The 25,551-nt window shown below is 42.7% G+C and overlaps 1 protein-coding gene across 1 annotated transcript in view; it reads left to right on the top strand.

Annotated features, from left to right (window-relative positions):
* The window catches only part of CUNH20orf194 (chromosome unknown C20orf194 homolog), a gene marked incomplete at its 5' end in the record, with an annotated part of 123,010 nt that overhangs the window by 90,597 nt on the left and 6,862 nt on the right, over positions 1-25,551 (top strand). The window contains 8 exons of the mRNA XM_019552559.1: positions 1,553-1,678; positions 4,206-4,243; positions 14,278-14,413; positions 17,126-17,212; positions 18,824-18,930; positions 19,540-19,614; positions 19,806-20,008; positions 22,779-22,844. Of these exons, the coding sequence (XP_019408104.1) occupies positions 1,553-1,678; positions 4,206-4,243; positions 14,278-14,413; positions 17,126-17,212; positions 18,824-18,930; positions 19,540-19,614; positions 19,806-20,008; positions 22,779-22,844 (838 nt within the window). The remainder of the gene's footprint in view (positions 1-1,552; positions 1,679-4,205; positions 4,244-14,277; positions 14,414-17,125; positions 17,213-18,823; positions 18,931-19,539; positions 19,615-19,805; positions 20,009-22,778; positions 22,845-25,551) is intronic.

Raw genomic sequence — 25,551 nt, forward strand, 5'->3', positions numbered from 1 at the left:
CCAAAAAAAAGGCGGCAAGCCTATCATTATTTGATTTATTTTTTTTCCCCAGTTTTTTCTGAGAAATACAAATTGAAGAGGGGATTTTAAGTAGCTACAAAGCAAGTGTCCTTAGGTATATGGGATGGGCTGGAGGGGATCTATTGGTTCTTGACTCTGAGATATAGGATCTTTCTTTTTCACGTGTGTTTCTGAAAGTTGACAGCTTCGTCAGCACAGCTCATCCTGCTGACAGTCACTCAGGCTAATCTTATTTTGACTCTATTTCTTTAAGTTTCTACTTGGAAAGTGAAAGGAAACTACTTTAACTATCTTTCTTTTATACAGTAAGTACAGTTTTCAATTTAGATTTTAAATGGATGAAACCTTATAGAGGGGGATGGGGAGAAAAATCCAAAAAGGTACTTAGTGTAATCTCAATATAGAAAATTCCCTCTTGCGTGACCACGAGTTCAGCTACTCTTTGCCTCTGTGGGGAGCTTCATTATAAAGAAACCTATTGCAGCTTTGTTTTTACCACTGGAGCTCTTCAGTTATCTCATAGCAAACCTGGGAAAAAATCTGCATGAGTTTAGTTCTTCTAAGAGGCCAGGGTCACAAAATAAGTCAGTGGGGTTTTTTTTTTCATTTTTATCCCAATAGAGTATTTAGCGATGAAAGAATTTGCCACTTGAAAGCAAAGCTCAGTTTAGTCTGTATTAGCTTAGATTCTCATACACTAGCACAGGGCCAGCAATATTTTCCAGCAGTGACCCAGCTTGGGTATGAGGTGGGAAGGTGCTAGGGCCCAGCCACCTCCAAAGAGGCTGGGTACCCAGCTGCACTGCAATGCAGGCAGAGCCCCCAGCCACCTAATGCCACCGAAGCCACCAGATCCAAAGACTCCTTCGGCTTTATGCTGCCAACCTGCAGTAGCACAAAGTGGCAGTCCTTTTTTAGAGTTAAAAGCATAGTTGAGAAATATTATTACAGTTGAATGTTTACATTGAAATGCCACTTGCCCAGAATGTCAGATGTCCGTGTTGGTCTTGATTTTTCTATTTTCCCCTTTTTGTTCATGAAACGTAACAATTTGGGCATAGATCAAACCTAGCACCTCTTTTAACTCTTCAGCTACCCTGTTCCTGTAATGCTTGCAGCAGTTATCACAGTACTTTATTCCTACCATCCACATTTCTGTGCTTTTGGAAAGCAAAAATTTTAAGTTTAGAGCAGGGCAAGGTTCTTTGAATCAATGTGATATCTTTTATTAGACCATTAAAAGATATCGCATCTACTCGAAGAACCTTGCCTGCCTGTGTCCTTAGACGAACATGGCTACAACCAACACCACAGCGAGTTTAGAGTAGTGCGTTTCACAATAGCAATGAGTAATCTGATTTTTAACGATGCTTATTTTATTTGCATATGTATTTTAAAGTCTGATATTTTCTACATACTGACTTTTACAACAGACAGTTTCTTAGAACTCCATCATTTACCTTGATGCGCTGTTGTCCTGTGACCCAACTGAAATATAAAAAAACATCTCTTTGCTGGTTTCTCTTTGCAGATATACAGACGTGATTGATGTTGTACAGGCCCTGCAGACTCACCCTGATCCTGAGGTGAAGTCCTCTTTCATCATTGGGACAATTAATACTTGCGTGGAACCTCTTAGCTGCTATATGGAACATAGGTACATTTTTAGCATTTTGTATTACTTGGGATTTCAAATGTGCAAATAGTTTGTGGTCCATTCTGTCGCACGAGACCTTTGCATGGGCTATGCTAACGTATCTGCATGTAAAAAACCTCTTTAAAATTGAGACCATCAATTGGAAATGTAAAAATCACTTTAAAAAGTTTGCCCTTGGAAAGAAATTAAGGTTGGCCTCCATGGATTTTTTTAAAAATTAAAGGTAAAATCAATCGTATTCTACTTAATTTTACCATACATTTAAAACACTTCAGTGCTTCTCCAGCAATGTTTTATATTTCTTGTTGCCAAGTCATGCCTTTTTATTTCAGTTGGATTTATGCTTTAATTGCAGCTTTATTTTTTAGAACTGTAGGTTTAACAAAGACATTATGGACTCAAGATGTGAAATTTTTTTGGATCTTAGCCCTAAATTTTAAAGGTTAATGTGACAAAGGATGGGAAAGAAAATTCTAGGAATCTCAAGGTTGGATTTCTTAGATTATGAAAAGAGTGGCTATATCTAACACTTTGAAGAGAGCAGTGCCATTCTTCATGAAGTCTTCTGGCATGCCTCCTCTAAACTGCTGAGCCTGAAAAAAAAATCTTAAGTAGCTAAAAATGGTTCTGTAGGGGATGCTGTTTTGGGGAACAGAACTGATTTTTTTCAGACTTAATACATGCACTGTATACTATTGTAACAGGTAGCTTTGTATAGGATGTCTTGCAACTAATCTAATATCTTTTCTTAAAGGTAGAGAGTGGGTAGAATTATGATCCTCAAAAAAAAAAATGTGCAGGAGGTTGTCATTATTTAATATAGCTTGCTAGTGTCTTCAGCTTGCAACTAAAGCTTTTGCTCAGTACAAGATTATCCTTTCAAGGCCCCAGAGCAAAATCTCATGCAACCAATTTGCTAATAATCAGGGCAAGGGGTACGACTCGTATTAGAAAGTTCGTATTAGATAGAACTGCTCCGTTTTGGTCTCAGTGGAGAAGCAAGTATGTAACACAAAGACAAAAGCCATTTCAGTTCTCAGGAACCAGACTGAAGGACCCAAATGCAATAAATCTAACTCTTCCAGAATTTTAGTGAATACCAGTTTGGCTTTCCTATAATTTTTCAATTTGCTGTAGATAATGTTAGCTAGAAATAGATGTTACTAAAAATACTCCATTAGGCCTATGATCAAAGGGATTGCAGGTTATCTTCTGAAGTGTGAAGTAGCTGTTGATGGGGAAAAGACACAGCCCCTGTCACAGCTATTTCTGTCTTGCTTTGAAGTTCCTTCTGGTAATAGCTTATAGAAGTACAAAATCAAGCAGACCTTAAATGGCCTCATGGTTTCAGTGCCACTAGAAGTCTCTGAGTGTCGAAACTTCAGCCATTTCACTCGAAAGAGTCCCAAAGGCTGATGATGTGGGGTAGTGTTCAGTTCGAACCTTGTGTTGGGGAGTAGGAGGGTGTCTCTTAAGTTCATCACTATGGCTGTTCAGCTGCATCACACTCTGAGGTTGTCATATCAAGTGTCTTTATGATGGGAGGCAATGGGGAGGGTAAGGGAAATATTTATTTTAGTTCCAGATCTGTTGTACTGGAGTTGCTATAGGTGTGATCATTGGGCAGTCACTTCAGCGGTGATGTATTTTTATCTCTCCATGCCAGAAGCTTGTGTGGGTATTGAGCTACAGGTAAAGAACACCAAAGGCGTGTATCATCCGATAAACAGCATAGGCTGTTTTGAAGACATGATCATGCTGGTTAAGTTTTTCAGAATACATGCCAACACTTTGCTAATTAATATAGTGCAATACAAGACAGGGGGTGCATCTACCCATGCACTTGACTGTGGAGGAGACTAATTAGCTCCATAGTAAAGCGTCACCATCTACACACACACGCTGATACTGGGGTGCAGTAAACCAGTTAATTCTCCCATAAGATTGTACTGTCAAGCACAGTGCTGTCTTAGGGAGGAGTAATTAACTGCACTGAAATGCACGTGAAGATGGTGACCAGGTGAGGGCCAGACTCCTGCCTGGCCACACAGCTCCACATGTTCAGCACCCTTGTGCCCCATCCAGCCCTTCTGCTGCCATCTGGAGCCCAGGGCTGATCCCCAATGCCCCCTACCAGCCCATGCCTGCTCTGCCATGGCTTAAATTGCTGCTGTCCGAGGAGCAGTGTACACAGCTCTCAGACAGCTCCAGAGTTTATTGCTTAATCTTAATTTCATGTGTAGATGCCCCCAGGATGAACAATGGGAAATAGTTTGTGAAGCCAGGAAGCTTAACAGAAAAAAAATTGTCCAAATGCTTCTAAAGGAAAGGAGAGTGTTTGGGTAAATGGTACCTGGAAGACTTCTGCTAGCATGAAAGAAAATAGGAAAATGAGTTTCAGTGGTGGTGGCTGCAGGTCGCGTATTATCATTGTCAGTGCCCAAACAGTTGGGAAGTCTTCAGCTCTTTTAAAATAGGTAATATGGTTGCTTTCTTAAAGTTAACATGATTTCTTTTTGTTTCCTAGATTTCTTTTTCCTAAGTTCCTGGACCAGTGTTCACAAGGTACATACTTTCATTTTTCTTTAGGAAATAATGCAAAACAAAATACTTTGGCCTAAAAGCATTGTCTGGATCACTGGATTCCAACTTTCTTTAGTCTGAAGACCAAACACGTGTGTTTTTTTTCAAAACAGTCTTTTGTAGTACTGGAGAAAATGGTCACATGTGCCTGGAGTCCTACGCCTCTTCCCCCAGTGCCTAGCATGGGAGGTGTGTTGGGAAGAAGGGATGGCTAGACTGCAATGCATTTTAGATACTCCCAGCCCATGGGTTTTTTGCTGTCTGACATGCAGTAGAGTAGACTACTAGCTGCTGTAATCTTGGGTGTGATGGGGAATTAAGAAGCTGCAACTGGTTGGGTTTTCAGTTCCATTCTGCTGGACAGCAGTGTGGGAAACTGGAGCCATCTGTCCAAGCCACCCTGGCTCGGATGGACCCAGTCCTTTCCTCATAACCTAGTGAAGCAGGCAGTGGGACAATTAAGGGGGTTCCCCTTATTTCCTTTGCTCTGATGCAGTAGGGAGGTGCCCGGTTCTTTCAATCCGTATCTGCATGGCTCCTGTACTTGCAGGCAAGACAAGAGACTATCTTCCCTGTTCCCCCATTTCCTCCTTTAGCAGTTGGTCCAGTTAAAAACATTTCAGTGCAGGGCATAACTCTGGGGTTGCATTTATTTGTAATGAAATCCACTTTCTTTATAACATCCTTAAGAACCTCATGCTGAATAGCACAGCTTTAGGTCTCAGATAAGAAGTAACAATGGCTGAGTACATGTTTTGATGAATGGACTGTAACATGGATAGAAAGCTGGCTGGGTCATTGGGTTCAATGGGTAGTGATCATGATCAGTGTCTCGCTGTCTAGTTGGCAGCTGGTATCAAGTGGAGTGCCCCATGAGCTGGTCCTGGGCTTGGTTTTGTTCAATATTTTCATTAACAATCTGGAAGATGGCATAGAGGTCACCCTCAGCAAGTTTTCAGGTGACGCCAAGCTGGGGGAGTAGTAAATATGATAGACGGTCAAGCTAGGATTCAGAGTGACCTTGACAAATTGAAGAGTCGGGCCAAAAGAAATCTCATGCAGTTCAACAAGGACAAGTGCAAAGTCCTGCATTTAGGATAGAACAGTCCCATGTGCCAGGACAGGCTGGGGGCTGACTGACTGGGCAGCAGCTCTGCAGAAAAGGACCTGGAGGTGACAATGGGCAATAAGCTGGATATAAGTCAGCAGTGTGCCGTTGTTGCCAAGAAGGCTACCGGCATCCTGGGCTGCATTGGTAGGAGCGCTGCCAGCAGATAGAGGGCAGTGATTTTTTCCCCCCTCTATTCAGCACTGGGGAGGCCACATCTGGAGTCCTGTGTCCAGTTGTGGGGCTTCCACTGCAGAAAGGATGTGGACACACTGGAGAGAGTCCAGCGGAGGGCAGTGAAAATGGTTAAGGGGCTGGGGGACAGCACTGGTGAGGAGAGGCTGAGGGAGCTGGGGTGATTGAGTCTGCAGAAGAGAAAACCGAGGGGGATTGAATAGCAGCCGTCATGGGAAGTTGAGGTTGGATATTAGGATAAACATTCACATGAGGAGGGTGGTGAAACACTGGAACAGGCTCCCCAGAGAGGTGGTGGCATCTCCATCCTTGGAGGTGTTGAAGACCTGGCTAGACAAAGCCTTGGCTGGGATGATGTAGTTGGGGCTGGTCCTGCTAGGAGCAGGGGTTGGACTAGATGCGACCTCCTGAGGTCCCTTCCCACCCTCGTTTTCTATGATTTTTGATTTTGTGTTTCTGTATCATGTTACATATTGCTCAGTGAGCTGAATGAAAGTGTTGCTGCATGAAAATTCCCTCCTGGGAGGCATCTCTATATAGAGACAAGGATTGAAATTGTGTTATCTCTTGTAACAGTTGCTTCCTTTTCTTTGAATTCTTGAAAAAGTTTATGGAAGTGCTTTGTTCCCTTGTAGCTATAATTTCAATGAAAACTGCTTTTTTAGTATGACAGAAATCTCATTTTACTGTGAAGTGACAAAATAAGAACGGCACTGCTTTCAGGAGATCTGTTTTTAGTCATATCTGCTGACTTAGAAACAAAGTGCTTAGTACTTATCCTGCTGTTCACAGGAGGAAGTCAGAACAGGTGAGAGTGTCCCTTTACAACAGGAGTATCCCTTTCTCCGTGTGCATAATTGAGCAAATTGTCATTTAAGTTTTAAGTGGGAGACTAAAATCAGAAACTGCCTCCTGTGAGATCCTGGTGAAGACTCTTGTGTTTGTTCAATGTGATCAAAACAATGATGATGAAAAGTACTGTTCTTCAAAGTAAAAAGACAATTTCGCCTTCCCTGCATGGTCAACCGGAGATCAGAAAGCTGGTATTCTTGCCCTGATGATAGGAAAGAGTCCCTGGTCACGCCTCACCTCAGTTACTTTGGCATTTTTAGGGTTGTAGCTATAGTTGTAAGAACAAATTCTTTACCTCTTGTTTGACACTTTAACTTGATAGTCTTGTTACCCATATCAGAAAAGATGACGTATATGTTAGCGTTGTCGTGCTGAAAGGAGAAGTTAAGAGAAAAAACCCTCCTCTGAATAACTGAAATTAAGAAGAGATGACTATAATTGGGAGACAAACCCTGAGAGAATGGAATAGTGAATAACATAAAATGTTACATTTGTAACATTTAAAGGACATTCACAAAGGAGCAACACAAGCGATTAGGGATGTGGAGGAAATTTTGTTTTGAAGAGGTATTTTAAAATCGGGTCTGTTTTGAAACCGTCCTCAAAATAGACTTAAGTGGGTGGTATTGAGAAATTGTCCATCACAAGAGCAAGGGTCACTAATTAAACTAAGAAGTGGTGAATGCAGAAATTCTCTGCGACTTGGGAACTCATTGCCACAGGATATTAAGGCTAAAAATTGATCAACATCCAAGGACTATTTGGGATCTTCCTGCATACTTTTGCCCATATGTTGTGATATCAATGCAGAAGGGAGAAGAATTCCAGAGATAAGTCCCTGGAGATGAAAGCCTCTTTGAAGAGTGCCAGATTATTTTATGGCTGCCTGATGCTTGGCCTCTTGTCCCTTTCTTTGGAAATGAATAATTGCTGTTGGAGATGAGATACTGAAGTAGGTGGACCTAGACTCTCCCCCAGAATGGCAAATCCAGTGTTCCTGAGAAGGTGCTGATTTTTCTAATACTGTTTTTAAGACGAAAAGTCCAGTTGAACAGTACTTGAAGTTCAGGTTCCCTTTATAGTTCATCTTTGCCTGAGGTCCTCTATCCATGTTAGGCCATTGCATGTCTCTGTTCCATGGTCCTCTTTCTCATCTACACCTATAGATGTGTTGCTGCAGTACATACCAACCCTAGTCATGGATGTAGGGACCCCATTGTGCCAAGGACTATGTAAATATGGAACAAAAAGCTTGCAGCACAAGTCCCAAGCTGAGGCGACAGATGGATATGGCTGGGGGGGTGGAAATGAGAAAATATTAATCAACGTGATAAACAGTTACCTCAGTTGCACTTTGCTAATTTGCTGTAAAAGCTCCCGTTTTGGGGGGTCAGTAGGCACAGTAATATGATGCATTAACCTTTAGCCCTAGACTTGCAGTTCTGTGGTACAGCGTCTAGATCTCGGCACTTGGTGAATATGTGTCTGCATTACAGAAAGAACATGCAATTTAAGGTGATGGACAGTTCTTGCTTTGGAAAGCCACAAGACTTGAATAACAGGTCAGGCCAGAAACAGATTGGGAGAAGTCTAATGAGGAACTTTCACAGCACCTGTCAGTACTATGTGTAGCCGTAGGCTGTTCTGTCTTGTTTCTTCCTTGCATAAGCATTTTAAAATTGCCCAAATAGACTCTCATCTGTCTCTCTCCTATGTACTCCAGCAGTCCCCTCTTACTCTCAGACCATTAAATTGTTATCTCTTGCAGCTTTATTTTTGAACAGAGGTGGGGAGAGAGGGCAGTCTCTTCTCTATGGATGAGATGCACCAGAGGATCTCTTAATAGCAGATATCAATGTGGCATAAAATTGACTATCTATATCTGGGAGTGGGAAAGGATGGATGATTGTTGTAAAATAAACATACGTGAGCTTTCCTTGCTCTTTCCTAACAGTTATTCCCTGGGTTGAGCACATTCCTACTAACTTCATTTAGACTGGTTTGCAAATAAGGAGACAAAACCAAGCCCTCTTGGAAATACAGTGACGTGAGGGCAGTTCAAGCGGTAAAAGGTCCGAATCAGTAGGGAGCAAAATTGGGTTTAAGGATCTCCAATTTTCACTTAACTACCTTCCTGTCTCAGTCTTCCCTCTCACCCCTTATGTCCAGTTGCCTGGTTTTGATAATGAGGCCCAATCTTGTGAATGCGTGCAGACGTGGCTAAAGGTCTGCACATTATTGTCTGGAGGACTCGCAGAGCAGAACCAATTTCAAGTAGCTCCATAAGGTAGTGTGAGACTTCATAGACAGCCACTATGGTAGAAATGATTCTTAAATACCCATCGGTGCCTGTGAACAAGGAGTGTAAGACAACACTTTTTCCCTCCCACTTTTTTTTTTACCCGATTTCAGATTTTCTTGATACCATTTTTTCTGTCTTTCTCTTTTGTTTTCAATCCTTGACCTCTCGGTAGTTCTGTACATAAAATATTTATAGCACAATAGTGGCAGATGCTCTGTCAATTAAAACAACACTAACGTAAACGTGCTGCTGGGTTTTTTTCCATCAAAATTGTAAATTAATTTATAGCAAGCAATTTGCAGTTGATCCATTTGGTGGCGCCAGTCAAATGAAGGAAAATATTTTCAAGTTGATATCCAGTATTATGTGCAGCATGAAATTACGCTGTGCTTAGTGGTGTGTCTAGTCTTACCTTGCGTTTCAGTTCATTTGGGTTCACAAACATGAACTCGGGAATCTATCTGTTAACTTTTGAATTTCTCTGTACGTGCTCATCTGTCTCCAGTCTCTCCATCCAAGTTTTGTCATCCACAACTGTCGCTGTTTCTTAGGTTACTGTAAGAACTTTTGAGGGATGCAAATGATATGATGTTGAATTAAATGTTAACGTTTCAGAATTTCTTTCCACTAGTTTTTCTCGAAGGGGTCAGTTGCGCCAGTCCCCTTTCTTCAGTCTCAGTTTAGTGCCCCTAGCATAGGGAAAATACCTGAAGTAGGCTACAGATTCTGCTAGGGACTCAACAATCCTCTCTTAATGCTGAAGCAATAGTGTTGGATTTACTAGGGGCCCTACATGGTCAGCTCTGTCATCCCTTAGATGAGGAATTAACATTTCCTTCTGGAAGAATTCCTGTGTCACATAATTGGAAATGATTGATCACAAAATGCCTTGAGAAATGAGTAGGGGGATCACATCCAAATGCCATTATACATTCTTTTCCTTCGTAAAAACAATTCCAGTGCCCAAGGCTTGTTGGCTCTGCTGTCTCCGATTCCCTTTAGAAGGCATTTGCAGCAGCAACAGCTGGTTCCCATTAAACCTGCAATTTGTCTGCATGGTGTACCTGTTACTTTGCCAGGTACAAAATGGCGTTTTCTGTATTTAAATGCTGGAAGGCTCTTCTGGTTGAGAACGATAATTGTTTCTTAGCTCCCTTTGATGGAGTTAGACCTGAATAAAAGGATAACCTCACGGACATGAAGGGGGCAAGGTTACTTTTACTGCAGCATCTGCTACTGTTGCTTCTCTCAAGTTGGTCTCAGGAAATTAGTCATCCTGCGAGGTTTCTTTTAATGTATCTTGGTTTTGTGGTGAAAAGAGACATCTTGGAATCTTCTTTCCAGGAAGAAAATCTTTTCTCTTGCTTTTACAAGTGGGTTTTTATCCGAGTCTAACATTTCAGCTATAGACAGTAAGGATTAACATTAAAGATAGCTGGGAATGCTCAAAGCCTTATGAAAAGCTTGATGCCTAGAAGTAGCTTTTTGTTAAATCGGCACTTTTATTCTTTCCTTTTCTTGTTTAAATTGGTTTTTGCTTTACTGATCAGCTTCTGTTTTCATTTGTTTGCCATCAATTAAATGTTGTAGCTTGCTTTTTTTTTAAGAGCCACAAGGCATCCAGCTGTTGTTTGCTAAGGAAGAGACTCCTGTTTAGCAAAATCTCCACCTGACTCGGCAGGGATAAGCACTCTACCAGTGGTCAGCAACCTTTCAAGCCAAGGGCTGAAGTAACCTGACTTCAGTCCAGTGTGGGCTGGGTGGTTTCCATGATGCATCAGTGGTGGGGGGCTTTGCTTGCACCCTTTCCAGGCCCAAGCAACTTGGAGCTGCGCTTGTGCTGCTGCTACTTCTCCTAGTCCCCCAACCCTCGGCCGGGGTGCAGGTGCAGCTTGCAGGCAGTTTGGTGCTGCTCTGAGGTCAGGCAGCTGGAAGCCACTTCGTTGCTGCTGTCACTTCTGCACACCAGCTCAAACGTGGGGCAGAGAGGGGAAAGCAGGGAGGGAGAAGTGGCATCAGCATGGACACAGCTTGCAGCTGCTGAGCCCTGACTCAGCTCTGCACTATTTGGAAGCTGCACCCACACCCCCTCCAGGGGTTTGGGAGCTAGGGGCCAGGAAGGATCAGCAGCAGTGGCAAGGTGCAGCCTAGCCCCGCTCAGGTCCCTGGCTCAGATGCAGGCATGGTTATGGGCAAAGCTTTGGAGCTCTGCAGGCCACATCTAACCCACAGGCCATATGTTGCTGACCTCTGCACCATATTCCTTTAAGAGCTACTGAGTTACGGGAATCACAGTACTCAGACTCCTGCTCTTTCATGTCTCCATGGGCACTTCTATACATGCTCCAGGGGTGATGGTGAGGGGGGCAGCACTTCTTAATTAGAGCAGTTCAGAGAGCCACTCTAATTAAAGCACCACAGCATCTTGTGCATCAGTGTCCCTGCACCTGAAAAATTCAATGAGCTTTAGTTCAAGCACCCCTGCCACCACTTATAAACTAGTCAGGGGGGATCAGCAGGCATTGGGGGAGTCACTGTTCCCCCGAGCACTGCCAGGAGTGACCAGGAATAATGGTCACAAGCTGGCAGAGGGTAGGTTTAGGTTAGATATCAGGAGGCGCGACTTCACGGTCAGGGCGGCTAGGGTCTGGAACCAACTTCCAAGAGAAGTGGTGCAGGCTCCTACCCTGGGGGTGTTTAAGAGGAGGCTGGATGCACATCTTGCTGGGGTCATTTGACCCCAGTACTCTTTCCTGCCGTGGCAGGGGGTCGGACTAGATGATCTGCTCAGGGCCCTTCCGACCATAGAAACTATGAAACTTTTAATCATGGGGACTCTGATGCACAAGATATGGGAGGCTGCTGGAGCACAGTAATTACCACACTCCAGCAGACTCAATTAATCGAGTCTGCTCCAATGCTTTCTAATTACAGCACATTGGAACTGCCTCCACGCTCATGTATAGGCACCCCGTATGTCCAAGGTTGTTGGTAGTCTGTCTTAAAGACTTTTTAGTAGTTGAAATTGTGCTTAGAGAATTATTTCTAGGACCGTTGCTGTAATGTGTCAGTGGAAAGGAGCCTGAATGTTAGTGGAAAGGCTGAGCCTGGTCCTCAGCTTCCTTAATAGAGGAAGTTTGGTATGATCTCAGCAGTTTTGCTGCTCAAAGCAAGGGGGTTGGACTCCATGATCTTTCAGGGTCCCTTCCATCCCTTACTTTCTGTGATTCTATGATCTTATCACTCTGAAGCAATCTACCAGGTGCCTTTACAAGGAATAAATGCCATCATGCCCTAAGGCCTTTGAAAGGAGCAAGGGATAGCTCCTTGTTCATCCAAAATCCAGGTGAGGGGTTACTAATGCTATCTATGGTCAAACTATTGTTCATGTTTGCAGTGGGTATCAGGGAGGCAAAGATTAAGGGACACAAAGGATCATTTTACTACTTCTGTTTTAATGACCTTGTTTTGAAAACTTTAAAATATCTATTGTGGTGATGAGACAGCATTTGCTTTCAAATGTCTTCGGTGCCTTTCCTGATGGATGCAAATGTGACCCAAAGTGGTTGCTCCCTTTACTATGGAAAAATGCAAAGGAGAGGACCTTATCTCAGTCCTGTTCTGCTATCCTTATCCAAATGCCGTGTAGAGTATGGCTGCTGGATTAGTTAGGCAGACATCATTTTAATTAGGATAGTAAGTTTTTTTTTTCTTTACTTCAGTTAAGTGATAGTAGCAGTAATTCCTTGCATCCTTTGATCTCTGTTCAAGTCGAAGCCGTATTAATTCATTGTGAGGAAGGTAAATATCCCTGTTTTACTGATCGGGAAAATTGGAAGCATTAAGTGCCAGTACTTCTTTGCCTTTCCAAGTTGGATACAAAGCTGAGATTAGAAGTGAGTTGTAAATTCAAACCACTAGCAACTCAGTGCCTCTCGTGTTGGCTTTGAAATGCTCATTTTTGTATAGGAGTCATATATTTACAGAAGATAACAGGTAATTGTCACACTTAACATTTTAACACAATAGGAACAATTTTTGTAGCACAGGACACTAACAGGGCCTCTGTACATTCATGCTGACTCCTTTGTTGGTCCTTTTCCTCATTGTCCCTTCATGTCTTTTTGTACTAATCAGCACAGCTACAACATTTTCAAGGATAAAATACTGTGAAGTTGTGGCTTTGTTTCGAGTACTTGTTGGATATGAGAAATTGTCATTGTCCATCACTTTTTGGCTGCATAAAAGTGCTGTCGTGTCACTCATACCTGAATAGGATTAGAAGCATTAATTGCTATATTTTAGATGGATTTGTCCACCTATGGTTACTCTCCGATTAAAAACAAACGCTAAACTTCTCGTTTCAGATTATTTTAATAGCTGTATTCTAGTTCGTCTGCATTTTCATGTTCAGAAATAAAGACCCTGGTACTGATAAGCTGAATATAAGCCAACGCAGCTCTTGTTGTAAAAAGTGCCAACAATATGCGGGGCTGTATTAGCAGGAGTGATGCTTGCAAACCAAGGGAAGTGATTCTTCCTCTCTGCACCACTGGTGAGGCCTCACATGGAGTACTGTGCCCAGTTTTGGGCCCCCCACTTGAAAAAGGATGTGGAGAGATTTGAGAGAGCCCAGGGCAGAGCAGTAAAAATTATTAGGGCCCAGGGAGGCAAGACTTTTGAGGAAAGGCTAATTACTAAGGTTATTTAGTCTGGAGAAGATAAAGCTTAAGTGGCATGGGGGATGGATTTGATAATTCTTCAGATGCCTGAAGAGCAGTTACAGAGAGGATGGAGATGGGCGTTTTCTGTGGCCAGAGGGGACAGGATTAGAAGCAATGGCCTCAAGCTGCAACAGAGGACAGGTAGGTCAGAGATTAGGAAGAACTTTTCTGACTCTCACAGTGGTCAAGCACTGGAACAAGTACCTAGAGAAGTTGGGGAATCTCCATCTCTGGAAGTACTCAAGAGCAGGTTGGACGGGCACTTAACTGGGATGGTTTAGTCGTGACTGATCCTTCTTTGAGCAGGGGCTGAACTAGAGGACTTTATGAGGTCCCACCCAGCTCTACTTTGTTATGATCCTGTAAATACTTGCTTATATGCATACTTTTTTTTGCTTAGAGCATTACAAAATGGTTTGTGAGGTGATGATCAACATTTTTAGGCTCTTACATCCAAAATACACACTCTTGTTTTCTTTCTAACGTCTACTTATTGCATCCCTTGAGAGGTTTTTGAGATGCAGGGCATATACCTTTTTATGGTTTTTATAGAGTTGGATACAATGGGCCCCTAACCTAGTTTGCCTTTTTCAGTTGTGTTTTGCAATATAAATGTAAATTCTATTTTTGTTGATTTTGTTCCACATAATTTAATCGTGTGCTCTGCTGCTTGTTTTCAATAAGCTAAGCTGTCCTTAATGTGCTGAGATGCAAAATGTATTGATTGGGATATGGGGTGGGAAAACGTTCTTGACACAGAACTCAATTATATGTTATAGCTTTTCATAGCAGTGCAGATAACTTGACTAAATTGTTCCCCAATTTCCTCTTACAGGACTAGTGAGCAATGTAGTCTTCACAAGTCACACTGCTGAACAGAGACACCCACTCCTTGTACAACTGCAGAGCCTTATCCGAGCTACAAACCCCATGGTTTCATTTATCCTGGCAGAAAATGGAGTTGTAACAAGGTAATGCTAAAGTGTATGCTACTTTTGATTCTTATGCTGCGAATGAGAAACAAATGAGCTGATCCCTGTAGCTTTTCTTTTTGTTCAGGGGGAGATTATGGGCTAACACTAGCAAAAAGCTTTTTTTTGAGCCCTTATTTCTCTAATAACAGGAATCCTTATCTGTTCTTTGAATGTTGACATTTTTACACCTCTGATATACTTCGTGCAGATATTCTAAAGCAGAGGTACCCAACTTTCCTGCCCCATAAACTGGTTGAGTGGCATAGGGTCAGTCTGCTGGCCAAATCTCATGTGGGCCTGGTCTGCAGTTGCAAGCCAGTATACTGGCCTGGCTCCATGCATCTGGATTCAGCCGCATGCCATCCCAGTTTAACATGCAAGGCTATATCATCCATCCCCTGGGGCTCCTTCAGGTCCAGAAATTTGGCAGCATGGGAGCTGGCACTAACCCTGCCACTGCTACCTCACTGCCAAATTTCCAGCCCCTTTGGGAGCTGCAGAATAGTGACACTGCTCTGCAGGCCACAGATCAAGCACCACTTTTTTAAAGCAGTGTGATTCACAACAGATTTAAGTGTTAGAAAAGGGAACCTACATAATTCACTAGTTCCTAACTCAACAAGTAAGTCCTATTCAGTGTGAACAAAAGTTTTGTATTTGGGGTTCCCCTGAAGTCATAGAATCATAGAAAATTAGGGTTGGAAGGGACTTCAGGGAGTTGTCCAGTCTTAAGCCCCAGCTCAAAACAGGAACACCCCCACCTATATCATCCCAGCCAAGGCTTTGTCTTGCCAGGTCTTAAAAACCTCCAAGGATGGAGATTCCACAACCTCCCCTGGGCAGCTTGGTTTAGTGCTTTACTACGTTCTGAGTGAGAGTTTTTCCAATATCTAACCTAAACTTCCCTTGCTGCAACTGAGCCCATTGCTGCTTGTTCTGTGATCTGCCACCACTGAGAACAGCCAGGCTGCATCCTCTTTGGACCCCTGTTCAGGTAGTTGTAGATTGCTATTAAATCCACCCTCAGTCTTCTGCAGATTGTATAAGCTCAGTTCTCTCATCTTCTCTTCAGAAGTCATGTTCCCCAGCCCTCTAATCATAGCCCTCCATTGAACATGCTCCATTCTGTCCAAATCATTTCTGTAGTGGGAGGGCCCATAACTGGACACAGGACTCCAGATGTGGCCACACCAGTGCTGAATAGAGGGGAAAAATCACTTCCCTACATCTCTACTGGCAGCATTCCTACTAATGCAGTCCAGTATGCCACTAGCCTTCTTGGCAACAAGGGCACAGAGTTGGCTCATATTCAGCTTATTGTTCACCATGACCACCAAGTACTTTTCTGCAAAACTACTGTTTAGCCAGTCAGTCCCCAGCCCATGCTGGTGCATGGGATTGCTGCTGCTTAAGTGCAGGATTGTGTACTTCTTATACAACTTTGTGAGATTTCATTTGGCCCAATCCTTCAGTTTGTCCAGGTCTCTCTGAATCCTAGCCCTACTTTTCAGGGTTCCTACTACTCCCCCACAGCTTGGCGTCATCCACAAACTTACTGAGGGTGCACTCCATCCCATCTTCCAGATCATTAATGAAGTTACTGAATGAAACCAGTCCCAGGACCATCCCCTGGGGCACTCCACTTGATATTGGCTGCCAGCTAGACATCGGGCAATTAATTACTACCATTTGAGTCCAACAATCCAGCCAGTTTTCTAGCCACCTTACAGTCCTTTCATCCAGTCTCCTCAGCTTGCCTGTGCGAAATATTGTGAAAGACTGTATCAAAAGCCTGATTGCAGTCGAGATATAATACATCCACCAGTCTCCCCGCATCCACAGAGCCAGTCACCTCATCATAGAAGGCAGTCAGGTTGGTCGTGCATGACTTGCCCTTGGTGGACCCATGCTGACAGTTCCTAATTGCCTTCTTCTCTAAGTGCTTAGAAATGGATCCATGGAGGACCTGCTCCATAATCTTTCCAGGCACTTAAGTGAGGCTGACCAGTCTGTAGTTCCGCAGATTGTCCTCCTTCCTTTTCTTAGATGGACACCATATTTACCCTTTTCCACTTGTCTGAGATCCCTCCCAATTGCCATGCGTTTTCAAAGATGATTGCCAGCAGCTCTGCAATCACATTGACTAACTTCCTCAGCACGCTTGGGTGTGTTGCATCCAGCCCCATGGACTTGTGCACATCCAGCTTTTCTAAATAGTCCCTAATCTGTTTTTTCACTGCTGAGGGCTACTCACCTTCTCCTCAAAATGTGCTGCCCAGTGCAGTAGTCTGGGGGCTGATATTGCCTGTGTAGAATGAGGTGAAAAAAGCATTGAGTACGTCAGCCTTTTTGCATTATCTGTCCCTGGATTGCCTCCCCCATTCAGTAAAAAAAACAAACAAAACACAACACATTTTCCCTGATCTTCCTCTGTTGCTAACATACTTGTAAAACTGTATGTCCTTACGTATAAGGAAATTCTCACTGTATTTAATGTATTTGATAGGTTTACCTGCTTCCTAGATGCAAAACAATGCCCAATTAAGAAAAAAGGACTTTGTTTAAAAGAAACTGAACTTTTAAAAATGTCTGAAGAACAGAGAATATTTTAGTATGCTGTAATTCAGTAGAAATATAGCTTAAACTTAAACAACTTAAACATGAAACAGTAACAATAGTCACAGTACATTAAAATTTTTCTTTTTATAGGAATGAGGACATTAAGCTAATTCTCTCAGAAAGCAGTTTTTCTAATCCTCAGATGATGAGAGCTCGGTATCTAATGTATCCTGGCTGGCAAGTATCTATACTGAAGCATTAAAAATGTGTTGCCTTACTTAATGTGAAGATTAAAGAGTCTCACTAGCTTAATTTATAGTCTTCAAGACCACTCATAGTCATAGACCACAGTTGCTTTGTTATCTCTTTTTTTTCCTTCTGTCAGTATTTGAGTGGGTTTGTACTGCTCAGTTATTAATGTCAGGCAGTACTGCTGAAAACCGATGCAGATCCATGTGCTTTTACCTCTTCACCTCAGAGCATTTGCATAGCTCTGTATCGACGTGGCTTACCATCCTGCAAGCCCTTGAGGAGTGGTAGTACTTATGAAGGAGAGTGAGTGAGTTTTATAGATATGCAGTGTGAATGTATTTTATGGTCTTTGGCTATATTAGTGCTAAGTGTCTTCTCCCCCTCTCCCTCCCTATTTAAATTGACTGCAAGGCTGATTGTTTTCAGTGAAACAAGGAATGAAGGCCTAGGAAGGATTTCGATGATTCACGGGATGGGTTAGGTCAATAATAATCGAAATAACTGAAAGAGATTTCATTCTGACTGCTGCTCACCCTAAATGAAATTAAGTAATGGCATCAGTCCGGTTGTTGGCAAAAGTTATCCCCAGCAAAATCAGCATCTTTTCTTGGCAGTCTTGGAGGCCAAGGGCTGAAACTATGTGAACTTGGCGATGTTTCCTGAAATTCAGGATTACAGTACAGTGCTGGGCACAATCTGTTGTTGCTTTTTTTTACTTTCTCCTATACTTGTACAGCAAAAGACACCATTCCTCAGAGCTATCCTTCTGGCTTATTCAGTATTGTGGTTCAATTTAGAGCTAGGCTGTCCAACTCCTATGCAGGTAGGGGCGGCAGGCCACACCAGCAGGGGCTGTGGGCCACACCAGTACGCCACATGCCACATGGCTGGCTCAATCTCACCCACGGCACCACTGCTACACCGTGCTTCGCAGGGGTACCACGCGTCACCGCACTGCCCCCTCAGATGTGGGCAGGGACTAGAAGCCTGAGAGGGACCCGAGAGACATCAGCTGCTGCTGGAGCTATGGTGGGGAGCAGGGGCTGAATGGAAGTCCGGGGGTCACTCATTGGGGGGCTGTAAAAACAACATCTACTACATTTGCCATATGCATAACTAACACTTACCTCTAAACTGGGTTTGAATGAAGTTTCTGAAGTAAACCAGCATGAGGCATTTAATGATAGGGCTTGGAAACCACACATCGCCAGAAGGGAAGAAATTGGGGCAGAAGAAACCACTTCAGACCTCTCGACATGAAGATTCAGTTTCTTAATGCAACACACACGGGGAAGGAAAACTAACGGCAGGAACAGCATTGAAGAGGTTCCCTTATCTTAGCCTTGAAACACTTGCGTACATAGCCCTTCGTCTCGCTAACACTGTGTTTATATTGTCTCTTCTTGGACATGATTTGTGTATTATTTCTGTCCGTGAAAGCTTATCAGTTGTGAAAAACCACATTTTCTTTTCCTAGAAACATGTTAGATTAGCTGAAGCATAGTTGAGATGCATTTAAGTCTATGAGAATTTCTGTTACCTGAGTTCTGATGAGAGACAATCTAAAATATCTTGTCCCAAACTTTCTTTTTAAAGGTATGAAGGGAAATTTGGATCCGGGTCTGTGTTCCCACCAATGGTTCAAATCTGTGTGTGGTTTAGCCGTCCTCTGGAAAAAACCCGCTTTGTAACGAAATGTAAAGGTAAAATTGAGTTTGGGTAACTTTGATTCAAATCACAGTTTATAATGGTTGGAGAGGGGAAAAATGTGTAATAAAGCCCTGCACTAATCACTACCTAAGTGAACTTTTGCTTAGAAATGTTATTTCCCCATCCTTAACCAATGTAGCATATGTCATATTTTCACATCCTGCTCTGAAGTTGTTTAAATAAGTCTGAATTTAGGCTTATAATATTTAGATGTGCATATCTTATAATATTTAGATGTGCATATATTCTATATCCTTGTGAATATGCTTCTAGAATAGATATAATCATGTCTTTCCTTTTTTCATAGAAAGACGTTTTAAAGAGTGTTGCCTCCCTCAACATGGTGTAACCTGGAAAAGGGGAATACAAAGATGCATTTTTGTATTCTAGCCCAGTTAAAAGCTCTTATCCTTTTTCTCCCCATTGGGGAAGTTGCATGATTTTTCTTGACATTTCAAATAGGATGGGCTGCAGAGAATCTAGTAATTTCACACTTTTTGCTGTCCTTATTTAGAGATTGCTCAGGTACACAGTCTTGAATATGAGCTACACCAGAAAAGAGAAAAATAGATTCAATATATTGTTTTCTTTCTTTCAAACAGCGATCAAGTCTTCACTTAAGCCAAGCCCTTTTTCTGGGAACATATACCACATTTTGGGCAAAGTTAAATTTTCAGGTAAGTGACAAAGTACTACTCACCAGTCTTGTGATTGGTTATTTTATTTGAGGTTTGCTTGCCTAATCCCCGAATAAAAGATAAGTGGTTTTTGCATTTAAAAGAACTTTTGTGCACACATGTCCATCTGTTACCTGCAGTCCGCTCTCTCAGCCCAGCATTTAAAGTAAATATGTGTTCTTGCTTGTTAGATTCTGACAAACTGATTGAAGTCTGTCACAACACATCATCTAACTCACTAAGCCTGGTACCTGTTCAGGAGGGGCCAACCCCTCCTGATTCAAGAAATGATAACAGAGATTGCAGCGGCCAGCAGGAATGCTTCCTTGTGTTCGTCGGCTGCTCTCTCAAGGAAGAGGATATGAAAGACTGGCTCAGAGAAACTGCAAAGCAGGTATGTGGGTATATTTTCAGCCTTTTGAAGTTTCCTGTATATTATATGGCATAATGATCAGAGGAGAAATCTGGATGCTCTTAAAATACTTGTTTTATTATTATTAAAGCAAATTGGAAACGAGTTAATCATCTGTATAAGGTAGCTATGATTCCAGTAATAGAAGTGCTCTTTTCAGCAAAACCATTGAAAAGGTTCACAAACACCAACCGTAATTTAAAACTTATTTTTAAAACATGTCACAGGATATTCATGCAACAAATTGCTTGCCTTTGAATGCTTCAGGAAATAGAGCACATCTAGATAAAAGTATTAGGAGGATTTGGTCTGAGATATGGTTGCCCTGGAAATGGGGTAGGATTTCAGAGCAGTTGAAACATCAGGCAGGCAGTGAGCATTTCGCAATATTTCAGTGTGTGAAACTGCATTTGGATGTAAAAGTAACAGGAGCAGCAGGGACTGTCATAATTAGGGTGTAGTGTTGCTATTCCTCTCTCTCGCTTCTTCCATGGCTCTTGATTTTCATCTCTCAAGCTCATAGTTTCCGTGTTTTGTGTCTATTGAAAGGTAAAAGTCATTTTGAAAGTTTAAGCTAAAGTGATTAGGCTATTTTTGGTCATTAAAATATTGACTGGAAGAGGAAGAAAATAGCCTTGCACTGTGTGTTTGTGTAATACAGGGTGTTTTATAAAGGCCTTGTGCAACTTTAAACTTTAATAACTTTGGATGTAGACATGATAGAAGCAAACTGTAAATGGCAATTCAGAGCATAATTCATTACATTTTAACACAGTACAGCTCAATTTTCTAGACTTCAGCGTAACCACCATCTTTCATGATGCATCATTCAGTCCAGTTTTTCCAACTCATAGAAAACATTTTCCAGTTGCTGCTAAGTGATTTCACGAATTGCATGTGTGACCCTTAACCCTATTCGTAGCTTACACTATGCTAAAAAATTTCTATTGTGCTTTTAATTGCTGTTTCTGTTTTGCTTCTATCATGTATATCCAAAGTTATTAAATTTTAAAGTTGCAGAAGAACTTTATAAACACCCTGTATATATATTATTACATGCACACATTGATTGGAAGAGGAAGAAAAACTTTTCTTCTTCCTTTTCCATTCAGAGTGTGTGTGTGTGTGTGTGTGTGTGTAATATGTTCCTTTTTGTTTTTTAAAATGCTCTGCAGCCCTCTAGGACTGAAATTGCTGGGGCAAAAAAATAGTTGCGTGCTCAGGAGGAAACCTGTTTTTTGATTTATATGAATTAGTCTTCCAGGAAAACCAAGTATTGACATAGGCAGCACACTTGTTTTCTTCTACCTAAGTTTGTAAAGGGGATAGCTTGGGGAGGGCCTCTCTATGCCTGTTTTGCATAGGTAGTATAGCGTCACTAGGAAAAGTAAGGTATTCAAAGTATACACCCTTTAAGATGGTCCAGGACAGGTTGGCTAATCTGCAGCATGTGCACCCCAAGTGGCGCAGTGAGCCTGTGTGTGGCATGTGACGGATCAGTAGCACAGTAGCAGATAGGTGAGGGAGCAGAAAGCTGAGCAGTAGATCTGATGAGGAGTGCAAGGTAGGAGGCAGAAAGCTGAGCAGCCAGTCAGGCAGCGGAAAGGGAATGAAGTGGCGCTGGGGCAGTAGGCAGGGGTATAATTTATGGCCTGGCCTGCCTGCCAAAAATGTTGGCCCCACTGGTCTAGAATGACTGCTCCAGCTATCCAGGTTATGGATGAACATGCATAATTGACTATACTACTTTTGACATGCATTCTGGTATCCTTTTTGATGTTCTGCTTTTAGTTTCTCCTATGCAATAGCAAACATTTTAGGTTCACATAGCATGCTGTACAACACAGCTTCTCTGCCTGTACCGTATGTTCTAAGTAGTTCTCCAAAGACCAGCAGGGAGTTTGCTGTTAGAGGTACCACTAGGACTCAAGTTTTTCTTCTTGGTTCATTTCTGTTTTTCCAGGTCAACTGGAGTATTTTAAAGAAAGATTAAGAGATGTCACATGTTATATAGCATGTAAACAAAATTATTTCAAACGGATACTGTTTCATGCATGGCAAGGCATTTGTCCTTTTCGGGTTCTATTTAATGGTAAAAATGAATCTATTTCTGTACATATGAAAAATACTTTTAGTTTTAAGCCAGTTCAGCAATGTTTTTAAATTTTAACCAACTGTAAGCAAGATCATTTTCAGAAAGTTGCATTACCCTGGAAAAAAGGCTGCCAATAAGGCTTCCTTTAGCCTCAACACTAACAAGGGACTCAAGGGATATACATAATTAGTATTTCAACAACTTATGCATATTGTATAAAAGAACTGCTTCTTTTAGTAGAAGAACTCGATCGCTCTTTAAGCCTTGTACCTTTTCAGTACAGGGCATTGTGTGTCAGTATTTAACAGTAGATATATTTTTATTTTACAGTCAGTCATCTTTCAAGGTACTCTCAATTTTTGATATAGCCTCTGAAAGAGATTTATACAAGATCTGTAGTTTTTAACCTTTTTTTTTTGATAATTTAGTCATGAATGCTTTAAACAGTGATATTCAATATGTGTGTTTGCAAATTAACCTACAGAATTTTTTAAAAGCATCACTTCTTTAGGCATAAGCAGATAACATGTATGTATAGATTTGTTTTGCTTGTCCTACTTCATATTTACAAGTTTCCTTGCTGCACTCCTTTTGTTAATTTAATTTGGCTATTATATCAGTTTTAGATGCATAACTAATGTCCAAATCTATGTACAGAAACCTCAGAGGAAAGCCCTGAAAACCAGAGGAATGCTGACTTTGCAGGAGATAAAAAACATTCATGTAAGTAGATGACAGTGGTAGGAGAGCTTAATTTGACTCTCACTTCATTAAATACCTTTTTATATGATAGAAATCTGCTGTAAGGGCTATAATCATGTGTTGACAGTGCTATCTAACTTCAGTGAAGTTTCCAAATAGCCAGATAACCTAACTGAGTTTAGGGAGTGGGAAGATAGGAATAGCAGTAGTCACATTTTGACAAGTATTGTATCTGCTTTGCCTCTACAACTACCCAGAAATAGCTACCATATTTTTTTCATGCACTGTCTATGATGTGCTGTGCCCAAGGGGTGCAGAAACCTCGTTTAAGGTTGCCTGCACATAAAGAAGTTTATTGGTCTGTCCCTGCAGCGTCTGCTGTTAATCTGGGTTTTGCTTATCTTGCTCTTGTTGCAGTATGTTTTGAAACGCACACCCAGAGTGTTACTATGCTGCTGTGTGACCTCTTGTTAAAAGAGAAAATGATTAAGCTCTACAACCTCCTCTTGTACACATGGCATTTCTAAAGCATCTAAGCAAGGGGTGGGCAAAATACGGCCCATGAGCCAGATCCAGCCCACCAAGGGATTTTTATCTGGCCTGTGACAGGTCCCTGGGCCCTACCCAGCTCAGGTGTGGGGGGCAGCTCAGGCTATGGTGCATGCAGCTGGTCCCACCACACCTGGGCATACCGCAGGGCTGGGGAAGCACAGCAGCTGGAATTTGCTTCCCAACAGCCCTAGCAGTGACGGTAGGTCCTCCCAGCTGCCAGTGCTAATGTTGCTGCCTCTGCAAGACCCAGCCACGCTGCCCAGGCAGTCCAGCCTTTCAGCCCTGCACCCACTGCTGAGTAAAGTGGGCAGATTGGGTCTACATGGAGACCAGCCCGGGACCCATGCAAGCAGGGTGCGCTCAGCCAGGCAGGTGGGATGGAACCATGGTTGAGCAAGGAGCAGCATCCAGGAGCGGGATGGGCAGGAGGGCCTGGGGTTGGGATTGCAGGGTGTTGACAATGCAGGGCTGGGGGCCTGGGACAGAGCCACTACCTGCTGCCCATATGTCTCTGCGACTGGTGCTGGCTCCATGGGCTGGGGCATGCAGGGAACCCCTGGCCCCATGCTGTCACCAGCTATTCCTCTCCTAGATGCTGCTCCCTGCCCTCCCGCAGCCCTGTCCCTTCTGCCCAGCCAAGCATGCCCGTGCCTGCACAGGTCCTGGGACAGTCTCCATGCAGACGCTGGGATCGCCAAGCAGTGCTGGTGTGGGGCCAGGCCCCAGGGCAGAGCCACTTAAGGAGTTTTGATGACTTGTTGTGGGTTGGGGGGGGCAGAGGGTAAAGGGGGTGCTGACCCAGCCCAGGACAGCTCACCAAAGCTCCCTAAGTGGTCCCCAGCCAAATTAATTGCCCACCCCTCATCTAACCAAATCCCACGTCTTAAAAAATCCTCATAATCATTAGCATCCTGGCTACTGTATGAACCTTGTTGGTAATTCCAAAAAAACCCCAGCTGAGTATAGATAGATATAACAGTCCAGATAAATTATCTTGCATCTGTCCCTGTCGTGATTGAAGTCTCAACTTGTAGGTACCTTCTCTGTCTGGAAAATGCAGGGATGTTCATAAAACAAGAAACAAACATTAAGCCTTGTCCTCGTTCTGTCTGAGAGAACGCTGTCCTGAGCAGTAGCTGCTCAGGGAACAAGCAGAGTGAGGGAATGTTGTTACTGAGTCGGAACAAGTAAATTGTACTCTGTCTTGCACTGTTGCTTTGCATGCATGCTCACCAGTGGACCAGAGTGTGCCTTAAAATGTAGGCACATCAATTTCCTTAAAAAGGGACAGAAGAACTTGGTTGCTTACTGGAAGCCCATCTTATAATAAAGGTGGAATACAACCACAGTCGTCTTCAGAATGTCCCTAAGCTAGGACAAAGGTAACATGCTACTCAGCTGTTGTTATTTTTTTCCAAAACTGATTTTTCTATATATGCAGAGTTAATAGAGTCAAGCAACAGTTTCTTTTAATCCAGTCTATTATTGACATGTTTTAAAATAACTTCTTGCATGTGGTAATTCAGAATTGCCTTTTCGCTCTGGCATTTCCCAGGCAAATTCTTCATAAAGATCCCTTGCAAACACGTGTCTGCTTGGTGTGAGAGCAGCTTAACCAAAAAAGAAAGCAACAGCTAGGTAGCATGCTGCCTTTCTCCTAGCTTGGGGATGCAATGAAGACAACTGCAGTTGTATTTTTTTTCTATGTAAAACATGAGAAGAAAAGGCTCAGAAGCACCCACATAGTTTTCCATGCAACTAGTAGTGGATATGCAAGAGAAGATAGTCTTCCAGTTCCTTCACAGATCAGATCTTTCAACCCATTTGTTTTCCCTGTTTTGTATTGATCATAGTTTCATAGTTTCTAGGGTCGGCAGAGACCTGAGTAGATCATCTAGTCTGACCCCCTGCCATGGCAGGAAAGAGTACTGGGGTCAAATGACCCCAGCAAGGTGTTTGTCCAGCCTCCTCTTAAAGACCCCCAGGGTAGGGGCCAGCACCACTTCTCTTGGAAATTGGTTCCAGACCCTAGCCGCCTTGACTGGGAAGTCGCACCTCCTGATGTCTAGCCTAAATCTCCCCTCTGCCACCTTGTGACCGTTATTCCTGGTCACTCCTGGCAGTGCTCGGGGGAACAGGGACTCCCCCAGTGCCTGCTGGTCCCCCCTGACTAGTT

Source organism: Crocodylus porosus, unplaced genomic scaffold (assembly GCF_001723895.1).
Source record: "Crocodylus porosus isolate Cpor-Errol unplaced genomic scaffold, CroPor_comp1, whole genome shotgun sequence".
NCBI lineage: Eukaryota > Metazoa > Chordata > Crocodylia > Crocodylidae > Crocodylus > Crocodylus porosus.